General features: G+C 46.3%; 1 protein-coding gene across 1 annotated transcript in view; it reads left to right on the plus strand.

Annotated features, from left to right (window-relative positions):
* Positions 1–19,763, plus strand: part of Gpr139 (G protein-coupled receptor 139) — a 35,784-nt gene extending 16,021 nt beyond the window's left edge. Inside the window, exon 2 of the mRNA XM_048333016.1 lies at positions 18,829–19,763. Coding sequence (XP_048188973.1) covers positions 18,829–19,763 — 935 coding nt within the window. The remainder of the gene's footprint in view (positions 1–18,828) is intronic.
* Positions 19,764–25,086: the final 5,323 nt, after the last annotated feature.

Raw genomic sequence — 25,086 nt, forward strand, 5'->3', positions numbered from 1 at the left:
TCAGTAGTCATCATTAATGTTAATATAGGGCTGACTGATAATACAAAGTGATGAAAAATTACCAAGAACTCATCCATTATGAGACTGAAGGTTTCCCAAGCTACTACTTGAGGCAGAGTTGAATACCAGAGCTAAGTTCTTGGGCTGGGAATATGGCCTAGTGGTAAAGTGTTCACCTTGTTACACCTGAAGCCCTGGGTTCGATTCCCCAGTACCACATATATAGAAAACTGCTAGAAGTGGCGCTGTGGCTCAAGTGGCAGAGTGCTAGCCTTGAGCACAAAGAAGTCAGGGACAGTGCTCAGGCCCTGAGTCCCAAGACCCAGGACTGGCAAAAAACAAAACAAACAAAGTTCTTGGACCTCAAAGTGAGGGCTCAGTGTCCCATGCTGTGTACAAAGCTGTCCACGCAGGACTGACCTACAAAGTGGAATAACCTCTGAGTCTTGCTAGGGTGTCTCTCTGAATTGTGTGCTAGCCACCACAGAGAAACCTGCGTCCCTGCCCTTCAGGCAGGCACAGTCGAGTTGGTTAGATGATCTAGCTATGTCACTGTAAAGATTAAGCATGGTGTGCTAGAAGGAACCCCAGAGTACTAATGCCCAGAGAGGAAGAGCATTAATCCCAGTGGTGGGCTTCCTCCCTCCCTCCCTTCCTTCCTCCCTCCTGAGTTGTTAGGGTTACAGGCATGAGCTGCCAGCCCTGGTCACTCTCCTCCTTTCTGAGTGTCCCCCCCCCTCACCAAGCAAGGCCTGTCCTGATCATATGTTTTCATTTTCTATCACCAGCATATACTGCATAGACACAAGTTGCCAAGGACTAGAGCAACAATAACTAACCTTGCCTATGCTTTGTATGACAAATTCTGTCTAGTTGAGAAAACCAGTAAATTGAAAAGTTATTAGGTGTACTCTATCAAACAGTCAATATGTGACCCCCTCTCCCTTTACCTTTACAACATCCATTGTATATTGGTTAACATATTATCACACAGGGAAATCTCTGTTCTGGAGAAAACTCTCAGGATAATCTCAGACCCCAAATTGATGATTGGATACTTCACTTTGTGTATGTGCACACATGTGCACGTGTGTGTATGTGTGTGTGTGTGTGTGTGTGTGTGGCAGTCCCTTAGGGCCTCACACTTGTTCAGTTTGCTTGCTCAGCTGGAACTCTACCCTCTGAGCCATGTCTCCAGCCCAGATATTTTGCTGGTTATTTTGGAGAAGGGATCTGGTGAACTCTATCGATGCTGGCCTCACATCAAGATCCTCAGTATCTCAGCCTCCTGAGCAGCTAGGGTTACAGGCATGAGTCATAAGCACAACAGGCAAATACTGAAGTCTTCCTACCACCATGTCCTCACAAGGTAAGCCAGTGCAGAGGTTTGAAGGGCAGGATTGCTGACATTTTACTGGTAGAAACGTCACCGGCCGTCATCCTCACAACAGATGTTAGACAAATGGGGTTGGAAAGGTGCTTTTCCCACTGGTAAATGCTAGAACTCTAGGGAAGAAATGTGAGCATCTCTCTGAGACTGTGGACAGGAGCTGAGCTACCTGAGGACCCAGGATACAAAGTCCAACCCAGAGATAGACACAAAGTCACTGTCCCCAGCCTCCAATGTGGTCTTCAGTTGTGGATACTTGGAAGTGTGGGTCTAGAATCTTCTTCCCATCCCACTTTCTCATCAGTCATGGTGGACCCCTAAGGGCTGTGATCCTCTCAGCAGTTTTTGGGGGTTTTTTTGCTGCATCTTGTATTTTTTTTCTTATCACCTGCCTAAAATAGTCCTAACCATTCTGGTTTCCCATACAGCCACACCTCTCACTTGGGTTTTCTATCTGATAACTGGATAGCCTGTGGGTTTAGATTCTTTATTAACAGCATTAGTGTTTGGTAATGGTTACACTAATTTCATCTACAGTGTGTTACCCAAATGCAAAAAGGGAACCCAGGTTTTGACCAACATGGGGTGGCCAAGACAGAACAGAGATGTCCCCACAGTGATACACTGATATCTAGACTTTGGGTGTGGCTGCAAAGAAAATACTCACCAGGTTCCTACTGTGTGTCAGGTACTATGTGAAGGACTGAGAATGTGGCTCTAAACAAGTTGGATGGGCTTTTCCTCCCAGCACAGCCCAGGAAAGAGTCAAGCCAGTGTGCCTCTGAGAGATCTTTTAGTAAAGAATTAGCTGGACAAGGTCTTGGACAGGCAACAAAATATTATGCCAAGTCTCTAACCCTGGTTATGTAATCAATAAAAACCAGGAAACGGGCTGAATTTTTATGCGCTTCTGAAATCTATTATAATCTACTTATCTAGGGGAGAAAAAAAAGGAGGGGGGGATGTGAGCCATGAAATCAACCATTTTTTTATGTATGAATGCTTTTGAGCACGGATTCAAGAGAAATGAGCAGATATTCTCATTGTCTGCTATCTCGTGTCCCATACCAATCAGGCCATCTCTGAAATATCGCATGATAATTAACATTGGCCGGTTGCTCTTGCAGTTTGCAAAGCAGCTTCCCGTACGTGCATTATCTCCTATGGCCCACGACAACCTTGGGAGTCTGCAAGGCAATTTCACGAAGGTTATCACATTGGGACCTTGAATTCTCATCCCTCATTTCCCTGCGGTTCCCACACCAGCAGAGCCTGTCCTCTGACAGTTCTGCCAACACAGCGTGCTTTCACACTTCCTTATCTGGCTCTTGTGGCCAAGCAAGGCGCGCATCCTTTCCTTGTTCAACCACAGAAGTGCCCTGTTCGTTCTGAGAAATGCTGGGCAAACAGGGACGGGCCTGGGGCCCCTTGAATGGGAAAATGCAAGGATGGTATTTGGGTCAGGACTGGGCTAGCAGACTGGGGTGTCTGCAACCAGTTTGGGTGTTAATAGGAGCAATGGTCCTCAAAGACTTAAAAGAAATGTGGCAACTGACACTTGGGAGTTGGGTGTACCTGAGTTCAAATCCTGAACTGCAACTTCCTGTGTAATGTAGGGCAAGTGTTTACACCTAATTCAACATCCACTCCCCTAGACAAAGGGTCTCATAATTCCCACCTTCAAAGTCAGGGTGCATCAATAGTTAAGTGTAAAGTGCTTACAAGGGATTACTAAATGGAAGCCATTATTTTTTTGTGGGATCGTCATCATCGTCGTCATCATCATCATCATCATCATCATCATCATCATCATCTCTGCTGCTGCTCCTGCTGCAGTTATTCTTATTCTTTAAATGGATGGGGGCAGTTGTTTTTCCCACAGGTATGTTTAATATTTAACTTCGGAATGGTATTTTTCATCAGAGACTAAAATGGAAGCAGACTCCTTTTGTTTTCCATAAATCTGGTTTATGAAAAAGACAGCAGTCTCTCGGTGCTGGTGGCTGGATGCGCAGGTTCGTGGAGAGACAAGAGTGAGCAGGGAATGGGTTATAGGAACACAGAACATCCAAGGCAAAGACTGAGAGGAGAGAGATAGTGTGGCTTGTTTGGGGGGGGGGGCGTATTCAAGGCTGCCTGGGGTAGGCAAGAGTAGTGAGTGAAACAGAAGACCCAAGCAGAAGGTCAATATCCAGTGGTGTTTCTTATGCAGCTCACAGTAATGCTATTAACTTATTTATTCCTCACACCCATCCTATGATATAGGCTCTGTTTCATTTTTCCATTTTCCAGGAAACAGAGGCACAGAAACTTCAGCAGTGTGCCCAGGGTTGGTGTCATAGTTCACCTTGTGTTGCTATGACAATACAACTGAAGCTGGATGGTGGGAAAAGAAAAGAGGTTTACCTGATTAATGACCTAGGTGCCTGGGACCCAGACATCATGGCACCAACATCTGGCAAGGATGAAAACACAGTAGAGAAAAGAGGGACCAGAAAGAGATGCTCCCAGAAGGAAGAGAAAAGACACATTGTGATATAGAAAATAAAAGTCTAGGGAAAGGCCAGGATGTTCCTTAACAACCCACTCTCACAGGTACTCCTCTACTCCTGTGAATCTTGCATTAATCCCTTCAAGAGGAGGGTTTTAAAGGTCCCACTCCTTTCAGTGCTGAGACTGTGGAGCGCAAGCTCTCAGCGCAAGAATCTTCACAAACCAGAGCAGCTGTATAGTGGGCACGGGCTAGATCTGAACCCAGCACCCACACAGCACCAGCATGCGATGCTTCTACTCACTCTGTGGTGCTGAGGGCACAGACCCAAAGCCAGAAGAGAAGCCATCCCCCCAAAGTCATCCCGTATTCTTTCTGCTGCTCAATGCGGACTGGGCAGAGTCAATGCCACTTTCTCTGCCACTTTCCAGGGAGCAAAGGCAGGCTTTCGTTCAGAAGTTCCCAGACAAAGCCATTTCTGTATAATTAGGCCTCCTTGACCTACATGTCATTCAGCCATGAGCTTGGGCTGGAGACACACACACTTCTCCAACCACAGCAAATAGCTTCCCAAGGGCGGAGGGGGGGGGGTAATTAGCCATTGTGCTGGGGGCATGGCTGTTCCCTGTGTCTCCACGACCGGCAGCTACGCCGGCGACCCCGCAGGTGGACACGGGCTCCCGGGAGGAACAGCACATCCAGAGGAACAGAACGTCTGCAGACAAGTTTCTGGTGTTCTTGGACATCCAGATCTCCCCTCCGCTACCCCAGGAGGGGAGGGCTGCATGCACTGCGTGAGAAGATGTCGCCTCTTCTCATTCCTGCCCTCTCCTGTCAACCTGCAAGGGCGAGGATGCGTGAGGCTGCACCCACCACGCGTGCAGGCTTTGCTGGGATGGAAGCGAGTCCCTCCGTCCTTCAGTGAGGCACATAGGCGCATGCGTACTCCCGTGCACAGGGTATATACACATGCTCACAGATACACACGCATGCGCACAGGGGCGCACAGCTGCCTGCGCTTGCGCACATACAGGCGCACATGAGTGCACAGCCACGCACGCATGCGCACCAAGGGGCATGCGCATGCGCACCAAGGGGCATGCGCATGCGCACGCATCACATTCGACCCCCGCCCCCCCCCCCCCCGCAAGCTTGTGGTTTGATTCAAATTATAAGCTTCTTATTTAGTAAAGCCATGACTCCTCAGCGCCTAGAGACTAAAACCACTCCAAGAAGGCAGAGAAGCGATCACCAGTGCGGCTGTTACTTCCCCAGTCCCTCTGCAGAGTCTTCCCCCCCCCCCGCCCCCGCCCCCGGCCCCTCTTGCGCATGCGCACCAGCCACCGGCTCTGGGCCCGCGCAGACCAGGTAAGCGAGGGTGACATGGAAGGGTGGGGTCAGTGTGGCCCCTCCTAGGTTAGGCTTTAAATATCCAATTTGTAAATAGGGTAACTAAGGCAAAAAAATAAACCCTCAGACACGCCTTTGCCACCCGGAACTCGCCCCAGAAGGCGCCCTGCTGCCACCGCGCTTTGATGCCCGGCTTCCAGCCTGCCTCCTGCCTCTTGGCCCTCTGTACGTTTCCTTCCCGCCCCCTGACATGCTTGGCTTCCCCGTGACTCTCTGGCTTCCAACCACAGCCCTCAGATGGCAGCCTCCTGAGTAGCTGGGATTACAGGCATGAGCCACCAGCTTCCGGCTGATTCATTGTTCTCAAAGGGAAAATATCACCCTCGGCAGGGAAATGAATCCTATCTCTGAGCACCTACTGCATGCCAGGTACTTTTGTGTATGTTAAGTTGCCCTGAGAGGCTACCTAGGGACACAGGCTTTGGAGAGAAGAAAGCAGAAGGAAGGAGTAGAGTTGATCATTATATGTAGAATAAAATATCTTGGAAGGTGAAAGTAAACACATGAATGTTCATTCCACAGTCCTGAGGAATCCACCCATCTCCCTCTCTATCCATCCATTCATCTCCCATGCTTCCATCTTCCTATCCATCTATTCACTCACCCATCCATCCATCCATCCATCCATCCATCCATAAGTCTTTTATTCCACAAACATTTCTGGATTGCATACTTGTTAACGGCCCTGTGATAGGCCCTCAATATTAAGAGAAAATGATTTCTGGACGCTCCCAGTGAAGCGTGGCAGAGAACTGAAGATGGACCACCACAAAACTGTCAAGTTCTCTGACCAGTGAGGTGCTTAACTGCACAGCAAGCTCAGGGAAGGCTTAAGCAAGTCTGCTGGTCAGAGGGTTGTGAATGGGGAAGAAATGGTCCATCCAGCACTCCATGGGTAAGAAAGACATCTGAGCCCTCCAACTAGGAAGCAGCCAGGGATGCAATGGAGAGTGGATTTCAGCAGGTTATACATGGCTAGCTGCCAGCCATCCAGCTGTCCCTAGGAAGTGACTCCCAAGCAGAGAGCAGCCTGGAGGCTAGATAGCTTGAATTTTTTATTTTTACTTTACTTCCTCTGCTGTTTCATGACACTCATGGTTCCTGGCCTTTATTAATGCTGTTTCTGGGCCTGGACTGGGAGAGAGACAGTCTACTCTCTCTCTCTCAGATTCTTCTTTCTGGTCTCTGTGCAGTCAGAGACCCTCCTTAGAGGAGACTACTTGCTGCCTGGTCTTGTGGCCTCTTTTCTTTCCTGCCTCCTTGCAATGGGAGAAGGGGAGACCAGTCAACCTTCATCAACAGACTTTCGGGACAACACTTGATGCATACTCAGCCCATGCTATTCCAGTAAAAGAAGCAAACCCAGAGAAGTGCACCACAGAGCTATGGTCTCTGGGCTGCTAGAAGGTTGCAGTGCAGAATTCAGAGTAGCACGTGGGTGCCCCATGGACAGGGAGACATGTCTGGTAGTGCCTGTTGCATGATAGGTGACTTGGAAGACATTTGTTGAATGAATAAACCCCAACCTCATTTAATTCTTTCATTGTCCTTGCCTGAATGGAAGAATAAGGCAGGGTCACAGAAAATGATGGCTTTCCGTTGGCTCTATTTTGTATGCGCCATTGATAAGCTATTTGCCCACAGCTAAAAATACCTACCCCCAGCAGCCATTGGACAAATGGCGCTTAGCGCAAGACGTTTAATCAAACAGTGACAACTCAAGCAGAGCCACAATTAGCCTCTGACACCCCAAATGAACTCCAGATGAACAGCCCCAAAGCCTCTGGCTTCCTGTTGGTCCCTTGGCACCCAATGACCATCACCCTGGGTCCACAAAACAGCTAAAACAAATGAGCATCCACTGCCCAAGGGTGTCAGCAGCTGGATGTCGGCAGACAGGCAGAATGGACAGAAAGCGAGTCCTCAGGATGAGTGTGGTGGAGATTAGCCAGCAGGGAACTTCCCCAGATATTGGAAGGGACAGTGGGAAACGGCCACTGCTATATACATGGGGCTTCAAGAAGGCAGCTAGAACCTCAGACCCCGGTATCTCCTCTTCCCTTGTTCCCAGGGGCCTCAGGCCATACTGGGTTCATCCAAAGGAATTCTTCTCCCCACCTCACATTCACATGTGTGCACTGATACCCTCTTACTTCTAATAGAGGAAGGAAAGGAAGAATCAGACCATTTCTGTTTAGTGGTCCGTTCCCTAAGCTGATTATAAAATCATCTGACAAGCAGTGTGAGAGTCTCATAGATTGTACTTGAATCCTGAATGCAGTATAGTGTGTGTGTGTGTGTGTGTGTGTGTGTGTGTGTATGTGTGCGTACATGTAGTAGTGATACTGGGGCTTGAACTCAGGGTTCTTGCCTGGATTTTTTCCACTCAAGGATAGTACTTTATCATTTAAGCCACACTTCCATTTCTAGTATTTTGCTGGTTAGTTGAAGTGTCTAGAATTTGTCTTCCCAGGTTGGGTTCAAATCATGGTCCTCAGATCTCAGCCTCTGTAAGTAGCTAGGATTACAGACAGGCGTGAGCCACCAATGCCCAGATCCAGTACGCTCGTGTTGTCTGATCTGAGCAAGTTCCTCAACCTCATTGAGCTTCAGTGTTCCCATCTGTAAAGTAAGGCTACCAATACCTATCTCATGATGTGAGAGGGTTAAACTGAATACAAGTACAACTTCTGCCGAGGGAGATGCTCAAGGTAAGTGCTCACTAAAAGGTACTGGTTTTAAGCTCCCAGCCTTGCCCTGCGCCTATATAACTTGTGCCAGAGGCTGATGGAGCTGGAGGAGGCATCAGCACCACTGTTCACACCTTAGGCATGAATGTGACCCTTCTGAGCCTCAGTGTTCCTCTTCTGTAAGGAGAAGAAAATCACACCCACTTTCAGTAAGGGTAAAGTACTTGGCATTTAGCACAAATGTTCTTTCATGTACAGTGGCCATGCATGGTGATAATCCTCAGAAACCCATTATAAACTGGGAGGACAGTACACTGAAAATGCATTCACACACTCCAAAGATCCTACCTCACAGCCACCCCTTCACCGGGCGCTGTCATCCATCTCTTTGTGCTAGTGAGGTATTTGAAGCCCATTGTGTTTATATGATTTCACTAATAATGTCAGTTAGAAAATGCAGGTCCAGAGCCTGAGCATGGTAGGGCATACCTGTAATACAAGCTACTGAGGAAGCAAACGTAAAGAGGCAGACTGGCCCCAGGCAAAAATAACAACAAAAAAAAAAAAAAAAAAAAAGATGAGAACCTATCTGAAAAACAAACCAAAGCAAAAAGGACTGAGTGCGTGGCTCAAGTGGTAGACTGACTGCCTAGCAAGGGGGAGACTGAATTCAATACCCAGTATTGCCACAAAGAAAAAACCAGGAAGGGAGAGGGGACATGGAAGGAGGGAAGGAAGAAAGAAAGGAGGAAGCGAGACAAAGAGAGACAGAGAAGGAATGAGAGAATTCCAGGAGGTAACTTGCATCTGCCAGACTCCCCAAAGCACCACTCTCATTTTAAGCATCTTGGTCACTTAGGTAACTCCCAAAGATTGCCAGAGAGGCACTTGTCTGCCCAAGACTTGTTCCCATAAATCCCTGCCCCATCTGTCTTTGTGACAGACTCCCAGAGCTGAGAAGGCCCAGATGCATCCATCACTTGGTAGAGAACTTGACCCAGGATGACACCATCAAGTGCTGGCATGATGCTTCTTCAACGTCCCAGCTGTGCGGTCCTGGGCAGGTGGTTCACTCTGCTTGAATATCAATTTCTTCACTTGAAAGTGGAGACCAGAAACCTGCGTACCACCTGTTCTGCCATCTCCACACAGTTCCCTTTTAAATCAACTCGCTTTTTCAATTAGCTAAGCTTATTTTATAAGCAGCTGTATATCATCAGCTTAAATGGGAAAATAACATCCCTCTAGTACAGTGACACTACATATGTGATTTCCACAGTTAAAAATGTTTATCATAGCTGGGCTACCATAGTGGCTCACACCTGTAATCCTGGCTACTCAGGAGGCTGAGATCTGAGGATGGTTGTTCAAAGCCAGCCCAGGCAGAAAAGTCTGTGATTCTTATCTTCAATCAACCACTAAAAAGTTGGAAGTGGAGCTGTGGCTCAAGTGGTAGAGCACCAGCTTTGAGCAAAGCAACCCAGGGAGAATACCTGAATTCAAGCCCCAGGACTATCACACACACACACACACACACACACACACACACACACACACAAATTGTTCATCAGCAAATCCCTCCAAATCATCTCATCTATGCTAAGCTGCCAAATACATAGTAAGAAGGTAGTCCTGAGAGAATGACCTTGGCATTGAAAAGTACATCTGGGAAGCTTTTGAGATTGCTAGCTGTCTTGGATGTGGTTTCATGATCAAAGCCTACAGTTGTCATGGTTACTCAGGGAAGTTGCCCCTGGTCCAAATGCCAGAACCAGATTTTGCTATCTAGAGAAGGTCAGTTGATTGGCAAGGCTGAATCACAGCTCAGTGGTCCTGAGTCAACCTGCCCTGCAACGGCAGCCTGTTCATCACCAAAGAAAAGACGCACTAGATTGCAACTAGCCTGCACTGGACACTCATTCTTTGTTCATCTCTGGGGGGAAAATTCTGAACTACGGATCCCAGGCTCAAGATCTACAGGACAAACCCACAACATTTGTTCTACCTTGACAAACATCATCAATTCATCCCAGCCCCACTAGGCTCGGGCGGGATGGAAAACATACTTTGCGACATGGCACCCATGGCCATTATTAATCAATGGAAGATGAAATAGATAGGAGGCCCTAATAAGGGAGATAAGAGAAAAAAACAAACAAAAAACCACTAACTCCAGTTTGGGAGAACCAAGTATCATTCAAGGGCTAAAATGTGATTTTTTAAATACATATGGTATCCATAGGAACAGAGAAAAAGGATAGAAAAGGTCACAGTAGTGAAACTTCAAAGAAAATTGAAGAGCTGTCAAAATAGCAGCTAATTTTTGTTTTGTTTTGTGCTGGTTGGTCCTGGGACTTGAACTCAGGGCCCGAGTGTTGTCCCTGACATTTTTTTTCTCTCAAGGCTAGCACTCTACCTCTTGAGCCTCACCTCCACTTCTGGCTTTTTGATGGTTAACTGGAAATAATAGTCTTACAGACTTTTCTTCCTGGGCTGGCTTCAAATCCCAGTTCTTAGATCTCAGTGTAGCTAGGACCACAGGCATGAGCCACTGGTATCTGGTAAAACCAATTTGTTTTAAGAACAGAAACTATTTCAGAAGCTGCATGAGAGACACAGGGTGATGATGCACTGGTGGCTCTTAAGGGTGTGATGATCAATGCTCTCTACCAATCAGAGAAGCAAGCTGGGAGCAGGGGCCACAAGCAGTGGTCATTAGTGGCTTAGGTTGCTGGTAGATTTAAGAGGATTGTCAGGGCCTGGAATGAGCCATCTAGGGAAATCAGAATCTTCTCTGGGATTCCTTGAGAACTAGGACTCGCTCCTACTCCTCTCTCCAGCTAGCATGGTCTCCAACCTCTAGTTAGACTCTAGATGCCAATCATTGTTTGCTGCTCTGAGTAACTGAGTGGGAAAAGTAGCAATAGCCTATTTTTTTTTTTAGTATTAACCATGTTCCACAAGTTCCGCAATGTATTGTATGTATATTATTTCCTACCTCCTTATAATAACCTAAGAGAGCATTGCTTGTCAAGTGCCCATTTCACAGAGGGGAAAGCTGAGGCTTGGAGGATTAGGTTACTTGATAACCACTAGAGAAATGGTTCTCTTGGGATCTGAATCTCAGCCGTCTGCCCTCTCAGACACCAGCAAATGTTCCTAAGTATCCACAGATTTGGGGCTGAGATTCAGCCTGTAAAGAGCGGGCAGATGAGGGATCTCCCAGGAGGCATCTGGAAGCTGTCCTCCAGGAGTTAATCCTTCATGTGCAGTAGGGCCATACTGCCTAACCTTCACCTCACTCATTCATAGCTTTATGCCTCTCAAAGCTCCCCACTCCAGGGTTTCTGACTTGGGGTGAGTTGAACCACAGGAAATAAAGATGGCCAGTAGCCAGGTGGCAGCACCTGAGACTGCATACACCAGCAGAGAAGGAACAACTGCCCCTAGAACCATCTAGTTCCTTCTCAGCTCACACCAGCACCCCAAGGCTGTTCTAGCACTGTGTGCAGAAGACAGAAGACTGAAGACTTATCAATTGCATCTTTTTGCCTTTCCTCTCCCTTCACCCCAAGATCCAGAGAGATCACCCCAAGTTCAGTGACAGAGATGACACATAATTCAGTCCCTACTTCCTGCTGTATCTAAATAAGAGGATTGACCTCTTCCTAGTCAAGAGACTGAGAAATTGCTCTGCCTGCACATCTATGGTGGAGAGTCCAAGGGGTGGGCAAGGAAGGGATGCTAAATCCTCTGGTGAGAAAGATGGGCAACTCTGGGGGTGGGAGTGCACGTCAGTTACAAGGGAAGGTGACTGGAAGGGGCGAAGGGCTGTCTTTTTTGGAAATTCACAAGAATGCAATTTAAGATGCAAAGAAACTGACTTTGCAAAAGGTTATATCAGGAATTTAATTAGCTCCAATAAGCAATTCTCTCTCCGGTTCTTAAGAGCTACATGGATGGAACAGCCCCACCGTCAGTGTCTTCTCTTCACATAATTGCCGTTGCAATCGAAAAGTTCTTCTTGGTGTCGAACCCGAAGCTTTTTATAGCTCTAGCTTGAACTCATTTCTGCTTACAAAGTTTCTTAGCTGTCGTTAGAAGGAAGGGAGGAGGAGAACAGACAAGGAGGGAGGAGGAGAAAAGAGAAGGAGAGAGGAGGAAACTGGAGCAAGAAAGAGATGAAGGAAGGAAGGAAGGAAGAAAAGCATATCACCGTGCAAAACCCACAGTATTATAAGGGGAAATTTATCCTAGTAAAGTGCACCAAAAAAATCTTAAAATGAAACCCTACAGTGTTCCCCAAAAATAGTAATAATAAGAATAGTAAATAGTAAAATAGTACCTAGTAAGACAATAATAATAGGTAATATCCCCCAATATGAGATAGTTCATCAATGTTATTGACATGGTGTGAGGGGTGGAGGGAATCTATTATTCTATTTCTAAGTACAAATACCAATCTGCACAAGGATATTCTTCAATAATCCCATCTGGGGAGATCATTTGTTCTAATTGTATTATTATTGTAGGCATAAGTGTGCTGGGGATATAAACACCAAATGGCTTAACCAACATCTGCTCTGGTTATCTACTGCAGCATAGCAAAACATGCGCAAACTTGGAAACTAAAAAAACAAAGCAGTAATTAGTGAATATTTGTCCTAGTGCCTGGATAGGTGGATCATGGGGGATTTGCAGACAACATTTGGGGCTCCATGGACCTGGGCATGCAAGCTGGCCCAGAGGGCTCCTTACAGCCTAGGCCTGGGCAGTCAGATCAGATCTTTCCTGTCACGTAGTAGGTCTATTATTACTGGACCAGTTCCAACTTGAGCAAGAGGACCATGTAAGGACCATCTGTGGGGTGAGCTGCTATGGTCATCTGTGAAAGATGAGGTTGAAAAGACATCCTGTCTCACTTCTCATGCAGTAGTTACATAAACTTAGGAGACCAAGAGCTTGCCTTGATATCCTGGCTCACTACCCTCAAGCTGTGTGACCTCAGACAAGAGACTTCACCTCTCTGAATCCCAAGGCTCTTAAGGCGTGGTACTCACCACACAAGGAGAGATATGAATAACTAGAACAACACAGAAAATGAAGCCTCGGGAATCCACAATAACAAAAAAGATGAGCAAATATTATTCTGCACTGATAGAGCATTTGACTTTTTAGATATGAAATAATTTGGTCGCTGAAAAAGAAATAATTGTCAAAGACGAAAGGAATAGCAAAACTAAGAAACCAAAGGGAGAGGGACAAGGTAACAAACTGTACAAGAAATGTATCCAGTGCCTAACGTATGAAACTGTAACCTTTCTGTACATCAGTTTGATAATAAAAATTTGAAGAAGAAAAAAAAAAGAAACCAAAGGGAACCTAGCAGAACCAAGAGATGTGAAGAATCTAGCATTCCCAGCTAGTGTGGTCTGTCTCCCCATCTAGCTAACATTTCCAAGGAGCCTTGAGCGACCCCCTCTCCCATAGTGGCCACAGACACAGGAAACAGCTCTGAAGACTTGACCTTCTCTTCCTGGGCCAGCAGGTCATTCGGTGGTGTGGTCTGACAACACAACCTGTGTGAGTCTTTCCGTCACTCCCTCAATCTTCTCAGGTTTGTGCAGAGTAAACTATAAAGTTCAGGAAATGAATTCCCATCCCTCCAAAACACACACACACACACACACACACACACACACACACACACACAAACACACACACATGCCCAGGAAATAGCCAAGAGGCATTGTAAGTGCAGAACCTGGTCTTTCTGTCACCTGGGAGCCTAAATCTGTGCATCAGTACCATGGCCAGAAGAGGTCTGTCCCTGAGAGGACACAGACATTCTCCTGGTGGCGTGCATGGGGCTGCCTTGGTTGGGTGAAAGCAATCAGAGCCCCTGGGCCCATTTACCCGTTTGAGAGAAAATCTTTGATGAAGGGCAAATCCAGACAGTGATGGCTTGCATTTCTTCACCCACTTCCCCTTTATAAACAAACATATGCAGCCCCTGTCGACATCACTCTTCCTCTTCCGGGGTTTGGCAAATGTCAAGACTTAAGAGTGGAAGTCTCTACTTTCTCATCTCTCAAAACAAACATCGTGCGCAGGTGCAATTTGTATCCCCCTCTGGCTCTCTCCAGCTCACCCCCCTCCCACCCCAAGCTCTCCCACGGTATTTTGAGGTTGCCGTGGAGGAGGGGTCAAGAGTTTCACAGGTACAAAAGAAATGGGAAATTCGGCGTGCGCTGGCTTCGTTTCTCAAGAGAGGCAATTACTAGGAACTTGAGGAAATGTCAGATATGAATACCCAGCAATTTTGTGTGGAGTTGATGAGTTGCCTGACTTCAAGCATTAATTAGGTGGGACCGGAACATGTTTAAAGAGTTGCGATATGCTGAATTTTTAGCACCACGCTTCAAACAATTCAGCTGCGGAGGAAGAGACCCTGAAAAAAGTCACTCTGCAGAATATCTTTGGCTCTATTTCTGGGGACACCCCTAGCATTGATTGACTCCTACCTACTTATGGGCGGGGGGGGGGGGTGGAGAAGAAAGGGAATGTGGGCATTGTTCAACGGATGGGGAGAAAAAGAGGTTCTGAGAGGCAACCAGTTGGAACCCCTTCCTGTAACCAAATGGACATCAAGAGTTAACAGGATATGATGTCAGAGTTGAAATCATGATCTGGCTTTCCCATATGCTTAGTCTGTGACTTTGGGCAAATGACATGAAAACAAGCAAGCCTCAGTCTTTCTTATCTGTAAAAAAAAATAAGAGCCATTCCATTTCTTTCTGTCCTATGAACATCCCAAACATCTTTATTCCCAACCCCAAGGCCTTTGCACTTGCCAGCCCCACTACCTATAATCCTTTATCATCGTGGCAAATACCTCTGAGTTCAAATGTCTCTTTTCTATCCATTTGTCTCATCCTTTGGCTCTGTTCCTCGTGATATCACCATCTGAAACTCTCTTGTGTATTTTCCTGTGTATTATTTATATACTTATTTATTCTGTCAATCTCACTGGCTTAACTATAATCCTTTCGACAATAGTGAACTTATCCTTGTCTCTGATACCTATATCTTCAAGCACCTTAAACAATGCCAGGCATAGTAAGTGCCAAATTAGTATCTGTGGAATGAGTGCACTCTCAGGCAAAAGCTCAGAGGACACTTCCCACATGCCAGCCACTCAATAAACATTTACCTCATTTGACTTTTTTTTTAAACTCCCTCAGAACCACCTCGTTTTATAAGGAAGGAGACCAAGGCATAAAGAGATGGAATGAAGTTGCACAAAGTCAAAGAAACAGCAAGTAAGAGAGTCAAAACTCAACCCCCAGGGAGCTCAGCCCAGGTTCCACAAGCTTAGGCACTGGGTCTCTCACCCCCCATCCCCCCCCACCCCTGGGGCACCATAGGAATGCTGTGTCTGTGATTTACACACCTGGGGAGCTCTCCCTAGGTGAAATGGCAGAGCCAGGGAGCCAGACCCCCAACAAAACATTCTCCTCTGAAGCCTTTGTTCTTTGTCCTGTATGTGGTCACCACCAGCCCCAGAGTCTCTGTGCATTCTCATTTCTCTCCTCAGTACTCAGCCAGGCTGATGTTATTTGCACACTAAGTGGAGACACTGAAATGTCTGCAGTGTCAATCTGTGGCTACCTTCAGTCTGGGCCCTCAAAAAAGGGAGATGCTAAACACTTTCTGAAAGGATTTCTGGATGAATAAAACATTTTGAAATGCTTTTCAACAGAACATGGCAAGGCTGTTTAATAAAAGAGAGCTATTAAATGCAAAAAAAAAAAACCAGCTTACAGAGCAAGGCGAAATCAATATAAGTGTTCTTTGCTTTAATAAACCTAATGCTTCATGATTCTCTCTTGCACACACTGGCTTTGCTTAAAATGCTATCTCCTCCTACACTCTTTGTCTGTTTACCTCATTACTTGTTCTCCAAGCTCAATACCACTCTCTCTCTCTCTCTCTCTCTCTCTCTCTCTCTCTCTCTCTCTCTCAGCACAACTCTTTCTGATCACTACTTCCTAACACATACCTTGGAGTTAAGCATTTTCTTCTACGGTTTGTTTTTGGTTAATATTTCTCTCTCCCTAGTAAAGGCAGCAATGTCTGCTTGGGTCAGCATTTCTCCCCAGGACAGAACTCAGAGTAGATGCCTGGTCACATTGCTACATGCATCAATAAGCTTTGGAAATGCCAGGTTTGCAAATATAAATGACTCAGCTTTCGGAAGCCTATGTCCTGAACTCAAGGCTTAACCGTGTGGAGACTTACCACTGCTCTCTTAGGAGTGCAGGGTGACAAAGCTGGTAAAACGGGATAAATATCACTGTTATACATCAATCTGCGGCGTGAGCGTGCTTCCTGGGACTGCAGAGTGGCTAGTTAATATAACAGTGCCTTTACTCTCTTCTACTATAAAATGCTTTTTGAGTGTGCTTTGGATAAGAGCAAGAGTAACATGTTTTTAACTTACAAAAATGGACAGTACCAATGACTAAGAGAATATGGAGCAACTATAACACTCATATTCTGTTGTTGGGGTGTAAATTCACATTCACATTTTCTAAAGAAGACGAAAATGACATATCCTAAAATATAAATACATTTCTGTGTAAGTTACCTTCCCTCCCCCAGAGAATCCACTTAGAAAAACACTGCTCACACCAGGCACTGGTGGCTTACACCTGTAATCCCAACTACTCAGGAGGCTGAGATCTGAAGATCCAAGCTAGTCTGTGGCAGAAAAGTCTATGAGATTCTCATCTCCAATAAACCACAAAAAGCTGGACATAGAGCTGTGCCTCAAGTGTTAGAGTGCTAGCCTTGAACACAAGAGCTCTAAGATAGTGCCGAGGCCCAAAATTCAAGCCCTAGGTCCTGGAAAATAAAATAAAATACTGCTCATGAAGAGTGGTCTTTGCTGGGCTGGGGATATGGCCTAGTGGCATGAGTGCTTGCCTCATATACATGAAGCCCTGGGTTCGATTCCCTAGCACCACATATATAGAAAACAGCCAGAAGTGGCGCTGTGGCTCAAGTGGCAGTGCTAGCCTTGAGAGAGAAAGAAAAAAAAAAAAGAAGCCAGGGACAGTGCTCAGGCTCTGAGTCCAAGGCCCAGGACTGGCACTGTACACAGATCTATAGGTAAACACATTGCAATGAGTTCATACAATAGAATGCTATGTAGTCATTAAAAATGAGTGAACTAGATCTACCTATTTCAACCTAAGTAGGCCTCAAGAGTCTATAGAATGGCACGGGTGGAATAAAAGAAGACAACAGCATGTGGTCTCACTCTGGGGAGAGAAAAAGGGAAGGAGGACAAAGAATGGGAGTGGAACCATTCCAAGGAGACTTCAGCTGCATCTGTAGTGCCCATCCTTTCTTACAAAAAGGGCTACAGATGAGCACCCTGTACCATGAGATGGCTTCATGTGGGTACTCTTATACTTTTAATGGCTGCTGAAGAAAGAAGAGGAAGGGGACAGGGAGGGAGACAGGGAAGGAGGGAGGATGAAAGGGAGGGAGAAAGAAAAGACAGGATGAGAAGAATTGAAATTCTAATTTTGCCACTGGACCTCAGACAAAAGGACATAAGCTGTCCACGACCCCCTAATTGGTGAAACAGGATTAATATCACCGAAATTTCAGGGCTGACCGTGAGAATGAATGAGAATCAATGGTGTAGAGAAACTTCCAGAAACGACTCATTGAAATGGCATTTCAGGCGAATTCCCAGGAGCCTCCCACGTGTAAGTCTCACTCAGGAGGAAATTTGGTTTGAAAACAGACCAGAAATTGAATGCGTACTTTCCTCAGTCCACATCTGACCCTGAGGGGGAAAAAAAGAATGAATTGCTCCTCTCTGTGCAGAAAACCGCATGCGTACATGTTTTATAGACATATAGGCATATCAGTTATTTAGTGGTGGGGACGGCCCCAAGGGAACTGGAATTCAGGTAGATAGAGATAGAGGGAGTAGAAGAGAAATGGCTGTGTTTCTCTGCTGTTATTTTTAATTATGTGCCATGGATATAGAGTACCTATTCCCCCCCCAAAAAAATATCATTGTGATTTATCTTTCAATTAATCTGAAGGTCATGATCGTCTCTTCCCCTTCCGTTATAAATCCACTTCAAGAGGAAAGGTCTAAGTTGTAAAAAGGTTCTTGAGAACTTACAGAGCTAAGGCTGTAACTGGGTGGTGAGCACTTGTCTAGCATGCTCTAGGCTCTGGGTTTCATCATGAGCGCGTGTGTGTGTGTGTGTGTGTGTGTGTGTGTGTGTGTGAAAGAGGGGGGAGAGAGATGTGGAGGGAGAAAGAGAGGAGGGAAGGAGAGAAAGAAGGGGAGGGAGGGAAGGAGAGAGAGAGGGAGGGAGGAATCGTGTAGTCATGTCACCCAGGTGCTTTGCAGATCAGGAAACGGCATCCTGGTCTCACTGTCTCCGTGCCACGGGAGCCCGGGTTTGTCCTCTCCCTGCGACTGACATTGTGTCTCACCAGCTCTCAGAGCCGCAAGTTTCATTTCTGAAGTTGATAAGAGGTAGCCACCCCCTTTCATGTCTGTAAGAGGCACCCAAGAACGAGAAGAGGTGTTGCACTTTCAGCCTGGGAGCCGCCATGTGCAGTGGAGAGGCTGCCTCACGAAATCATTAGTTCAGTCCTTTCTTGGCTTCCATCGGAGTGTCCAAGAAAACAAAACACAAAGCTTTGCCTGGGGTCTCCCTCGTAGCCTATGAAGTCCTTTTGTCTTCTTTGCTCCAGAAACAAACTCAGTTCTCTTCCCACCCACCCCACCCCCACCCCCCCCCCAACAGCAAATATCCTGACGGTGATCATCCTGTCCCAGCTGGTGGCCAGAAGGCAGAAGTCCTCCTACAACTATCTCCTGGCTCTGGCCGCTGCCGACATCCTGGTCCTCTTCTTCATCGTCTTTGTGGACTTCCTGCTGGAGGATTTCATCTTGAACTTCCCCATACCTCAGGTCCCCGATCGGATCATAGAAGTGCTCGAGTTCTCCTCCATTCACACCTCCATTTGGATTACGGTGCCGCTGACCATCGACAGGTACATCGCCGTCTGCCACCCACTCAAGTACCACACGGTGTCCTACCCAGCGCGCACCCGGAAGGTCATCGTCACCGTGTACGTCACCTGCTTCGCCACCAGCATCCCCTACTACTGGTGGCCCAACATCTGGAGGGAAGACTACGTCAGCACCTCCGCACACCACGTCCTCATCTGGATCCACTGCGTCACCGTGTACCTGGTTCCCTGCTCCATCTTCTTCATCCTCAACTCCATCATCGTGTACAAACTCAGGAGGAAGAGCAATTTCCGCCTCCGCGGCTATTCCACGGGGAAAACCACAGCCATCCTCTTCACCATCACCTCCATCTTCGCCGCCCTCTGGGCCCCGCGCGTGATCGTGATCCTCTACCATCTCTACGGGGCGCCCATCCAGAGCCCCTGGCTGGCCCACGTCATGTCCGACGTGGCGAACATGCTGGCCCTCCTCAACACAGCCATCAACTTCTTCCTCTACTGCTTCATCAGCAAGAGGTTCCGCACCATGGCGTCCGCCACGCTCAGGGCCTTTTTCAAGTGCCAGAAGCAACCCGTCCAGTTCTACACCAACCATAACTTTTCCATCACCAGTAGCCCCTGGATCTCGCCGGCGAACTCACGCTGCATCAAAATGCTGGTGTACCAGTACGACAAAAACGGGAAACCTATCAAAGTCTCCCCGTGACTCCACAAGCCGGGGGCACTTGTGCCACCGGGTCGTCCATTTGCCACGTGGAGAAGCATCTTAGTCTCATGGTTGAACAGCTCTGGTTCAGAGGGCGAGCCTGATTTCTCTCTCCGTCGACTGAGCAGCTCTGACTGGTACAGGAGAAAGAAAACAAAACAAAAACAACCCCCAAAACATCCAAAACCAAGCAGGAAAATGGGGGTCTTGTCTTAGTATCTTTGTCTGCTTTCACAAAATCCTGCAGACCGCCGGTTCTCACCAGTCTGAAGATGCCCTTTGGAAGTGGGGCAGAAGTGGCATCAGCCTCCCAAGAGCAGCGAGGACCACGGACAGGAACTCGACTGTGACACACCTCACACTGGGACCATCTCATAGTCACTGGAGACCCCAACTGTTGGTGTAAATGACCACCATGCCACTGTGGCACGTGGCTGAGCCACAACTCTTCTTCCAAGAGCTGATGGGCACCCATTGCGCTCCTTTGCCATTCAGCCCAGTGCTGGCCAATGCGTTTGGGATTCTTTTTTTTTTTTCTCAAGGTGCCCTCGGCCCTGGAGATGATGGTGGTCCTGCAGTAGCACAGAATGGCACCTTAGGGGAAAGAGGTGTACTAAGTTCCATCCAAACTCTGCCTGGGATTTCTGTGAAGAGTCCCCAAGCCAACAAAACTATCCTCCGTACACCAGGGGGGTCTAACATTCAGTTTTCTATTTGCTTTGATGTTTAGATATTCTCTCTCTCTCTCTCTCTCTCTCTCTCTCTCTCTCTCTCTCTCTCTCTCTCTCTCTTTCTCGCTGTCTCTCTCTTTCCTCCAAAACAAAGAACCTTGTGCCTGGTGCACAGGGGGAGGGGAAGGAGGAATTCTTGAGCCCAGAAAACAAAAAAGCAAGCCCTCTCTTGCCATTGTTCAGTCTGTTCCTATGTTGGCTGTTGCTGATCCCTTCCTTTAAAACCGCTTCTCTTGTGGTAGAACAACACAGGCCTCCTAGAGGAGCCTTTTCCATGCTCGGTTGTCAACCCTGCCTTCTCCTTGCCTGCTGTAACCCTCACCAAATGGTGTTTATTTGAAATGACTTCGCGAACTGAATGTAATATTTAGGGATCAGGAATGGTGGCTCTCTGGGTATCAGAGGCATCCAGCTCCTTCCGGCTCCTTTCTGCAGTCCAGTAAAGGCACTGCTAACGAACACAGAAAAGGGGGGAGCTATGGCAAGGTGTCCGTGGAAAATACTGGCCTGTCTGATGCAAATGACCCCCCCAACGGGTGGAGCCTGTTCTTAGGGAAGCTGTTTCACACAGACCCTTTGCCAGATTAATGTTTTTTTAAGTATGTATTTATTCTCCCCTCGCCTATCCAAGGCAAGAAGAGTTCTAGTGTGTAAATTCATCATAGAGTCTTCACCAGGAACCCTCCCTCCCATGACACACACGCTCACACACACCGACATCTGCACACAGGATGGCGCTCTGTGTCCTGTGAGGTGTTTTGAAAGGGAAATTTCTGCTGAGCCTTTTGTGGGGTGAGCTTTGTGTTCACCAAGTCCCCAGACTCCCAGTATTTGAATGCATTTCCGATTTGGGAAGAAATATTCTAAAATGACTTTAGAGTAGCTGCACGTTATTGTCTGGTCCCAAACAAACAAACGACCACATCAAGATAGCAGACAGTCCACTGGGAGCGCTTGCTTCCTTGGGCTGGAATATTATTGCATTTGGTCCCTAAATCGGATGCCATGTCTCCATCTTTCTAAGAGTGTTTGCAACAAATGAATGGAGTAGAAAAGCCCCCAGAGCAACACAAACCCGAAAGTCAATGCAGCTTTGAGTACTGACATTCCAAATTCCTACTCTTTCTTTTCCTTTTGTATTTGTGCCAGTCCTGGGGCTTGAACTCAGGGCCTGGTTGCTAGCCCTGGGCTTTTTCTCTCAAGGCTAGCGCTTTGCCGTTTGAATCACACCTCCACTTCTAGCTTTTGGGTGGTTCATTGGTGATAAGAGTCTCATAGATTTTTCCTGCCCAGGCTGGCTTAGATCTGTGATCCTCAGATCTCAGCCTCCTGAGTAGCTAGGATGACAGGCGTGACCCCACCAGCACCTGGCTTATTCAAGAATTTTACTTCTTTGAAATGATTGGAAGGGAGGAACATGGGACCCAAGGATTTGATCCTAAAGTGAAGTGCAAAAGACTAAAAATCTGATCAAGCTCAAAGTTTCTCGTGCAAAATCTTCAGGAAAGAGAAGCCCGAGAAAAGCCTAAGACAGCATCCAGTCTTGCTCTCACGTTGGCACAGGGCGCTGGCTCTTGGGATGGGGACTGTGTTGTATGATTGCAACACCTATGAGCCTATGAGTAGAAGCACCTTGGTGTGGCAGGAGGCCACCACTCACGGGCTTGGAGAAGTTGCTGGACTGTTGGACGCTCAGATTCCCAGCCTCCCATCTTCCTCGCTCCCTAGGACACACATCAGGAAGTGGAATCCTGAGCCTGTCCCCTACAGCCTTTCATTGCATTTCTTTCCCTCTTATTTTATTTTTTGCCAAGCGTGTATGATGAAATATACATTCATTCACTATGTGTTTGACATAATGCCACCTCATTCTCTCATGAATGAACATTGACCAAAGGCTACTTATTTCGAATATATATATATATGTACAAACATATATATTTATTATTTATTTATTTTTAAAACACACAGCTTTGGGGGGACAAAAGAACTAGTTGGAGCTAGATGGGAATGAAGTTAAGTGCAATATCGTGTGTGTGTGTGTGTGTGTGTGTGTGTGTGTGTGTGCGTGACATGGGGCTTGAGCTCAGGGCCTGACACTGTCCTTAGCTTTTTTGCTTAAGGTTAGCACTCTACCACTTGAGCCCACAGCTCCACGTCTTGCTTTTTTGATAATTGATTGGAGATAAAAAGTCTCACAGACTTTCCTTGCCAGGGCTGGCTTCGAATCCTGATCCTCAAATCTCAGCCTCCTGAGTAGTTGGGGTTGCAGGTGTGAGCCACCAGCATGAGGTTTATATGCAACTATCTTTAAAGATTGAATCATTCCTCTTTGCGGATGTATGGAAGATGGATAATTAAGTCTGAATTTCAATGTTCTTGGCTCTGTGTCTTTAAATGTACATAAAAAAAAATAAGGACGTGTTCAGAAAAAAACTTTCCTCAGACACTCATATATGAGTTCTCTTAAAGAGTAAGAGTAGCATTTTCATCTTTTTTCCTTCTGAGAGCATAATCATTTAAAAAAAAAAAAAGACTGATTTTTGAAAGCACTCCAGTGGATTGCTGTCTTTGACTGAAAATATATATGAATGTGTACCATGTGATGTGAATAGGTGTCTCCTAAAATTTATCTCAGATCATATAGTGACCTTTAATTTATTTTTGTGTGTATGAGTGTGTGTGCCTGTGTACATGTTTGTGCCAGTACTGGGGCTTGAACTCAGGGCCTGGGCATTGTCCTTTAGCTTCCTAGCTCAAGGCTGGCACTCTACCACTTGAGCCATATCTCCACTTCTGGCTTTTTGGTAGCTAACTGGAGATAAGGATCTCATGGATTTTCCTGGCTGGGCTGGCTTTGAACTGGGATCCTCAGATCTCAGCTTCCTGAGCAGCTAAGATTATAGGCATAAGCCACGGACACTCATCTAATTTATTATTATTTATATTCATAGTTAGGGACTGCAATGAAAAGTTGTTTTTTTGTTTGTTTGGTTGGTTGATTGGTTGGTTGGTTGATTGTAGGGTTTGCACTCAGGGCCCGGAGCTGTCTCTGAGCTCTTTATTTCCTCAAGGCTAGTGTTCTACCACTTTAAGCCACAGCTCCACTTGGGGTTTGTTTTTTGTTGTGGTTTTTTTTTTTTTTTAGCTTTACATATTTGCAGGCCTTTTCTTTTAGGCCAGTTTTTAGAAATAAAGTGCAAACAGCTGCTATTGAGGTTACGCAGTTGCCTTAGCCTGGGTTTTTGTGGTGCCTCCATTAAAGAGTGCTCAGCGACGTCTTCCTTTCTGTGTGATCCATGTCCTTGGTGTGGACATTGAGGTGAGTCTCACTCGTGTGCCAGACCTGCTTGCTTGAACCATTCGAAGGCTGAATGGTGCCGTGGGGAGGGGAAGGAGAGGATGACAGGCAGACCATGGGCCATGAAAGAGGCCTAGGCATGGATCTCACAAACACTTGGCAATTGGGAAAGATATTTAGCCCAGTCGGTTTTCATTCGTCCAGCATGAGAAGTCTATCTGAAGTAAATCAGTGACTAATGTTAGCCATTGCAGCTCTAAGGATGGAATAGAAGGACACCACCAAAAATGAGTAAATGTTCATATTTTCCTAAGTAGACCATATATCGTGTTTGTGGACTTGTTTGTATTATAATAAAATCTAATATGGTGCACACTGGTGTTTGGTTTGTGCATATACATATATATGTGTGTGTATATATATGTATATATATTCAAGCAATTACAGAATGCTGACTTTTTTATGAATATTATTTTTAATTGACCAGTTATAATTGTGTACATTTATGGGGTGCAGTGTAATGTTTTGATATATGTATTTAATGTGGAATGATTAAATTAAGATAATTAACCTACCTACCACCTCACCTCACCGATCATTTCTTTGCAATGAGACAGCTGGAATTTACTTTCCTAGTTGTTTTGTCATTTATAGTACAATATCATTGGCCACAGTCACCCTACCACACAAGCAACTGCAGAACAGATTCCTCATGTCTAATCGGATCTTTATCCTCTTGGACAGCAGCTCCCGACACCTTCACTGCCTGTCTTCCTGAGCCTCTGACACCAGGATTCTGTTTCCTACTTCTGTGAGCTCAAAAGTATCAGATTCTAGCCAGGCACAGGTGCCTCACACCTGTAATCCTAGCTACTCAGGAGACTGAGATCTGAGAATTGCAATTTGAAGCCAGAAGCAAGAAAGCCTGTGAGACTCTTATCTCCACTAAACTACCAAAAAAAAAAAAAGGCAGAAGTGGAGCTGTGGTTCAAGTGCTAGAGTGCCCAGAAACGGAGTTCAAGCCCCAGGACGGGCACACACACACACACACACACACACACACACACACACAAACACTCAAGTTTTAGATTTTTCATATCGTTTAGATAACATATGTCTGTCTGTACCTGTCTTGTGTCACTTTGTAGAATTTCCTCCAAATTTCAGAACACTTTAAAACTCTTCAATAGTTTTTCCAATGGACATTTCACTTACAACCTTAAGCTGGGAGTGAGAATGAAATCAGAGAAGCACCTGCTTCCTAATTCACCAACTGCATTTCCAAATTTAA

The sequence above is a fragment of the Perognathus longimembris genome, chromosome 23, assembly GCF_023159225.1.
Source record: "Perognathus longimembris pacificus isolate PPM17 chromosome 23, ASM2315922v1, whole genome shotgun sequence".
In the NCBI taxonomy this organism is placed as follows: domain Eukaryota; kingdom Metazoa; phylum Chordata; class Mammalia; order Rodentia; family Heteromyidae; genus Perognathus; species Perognathus longimembris.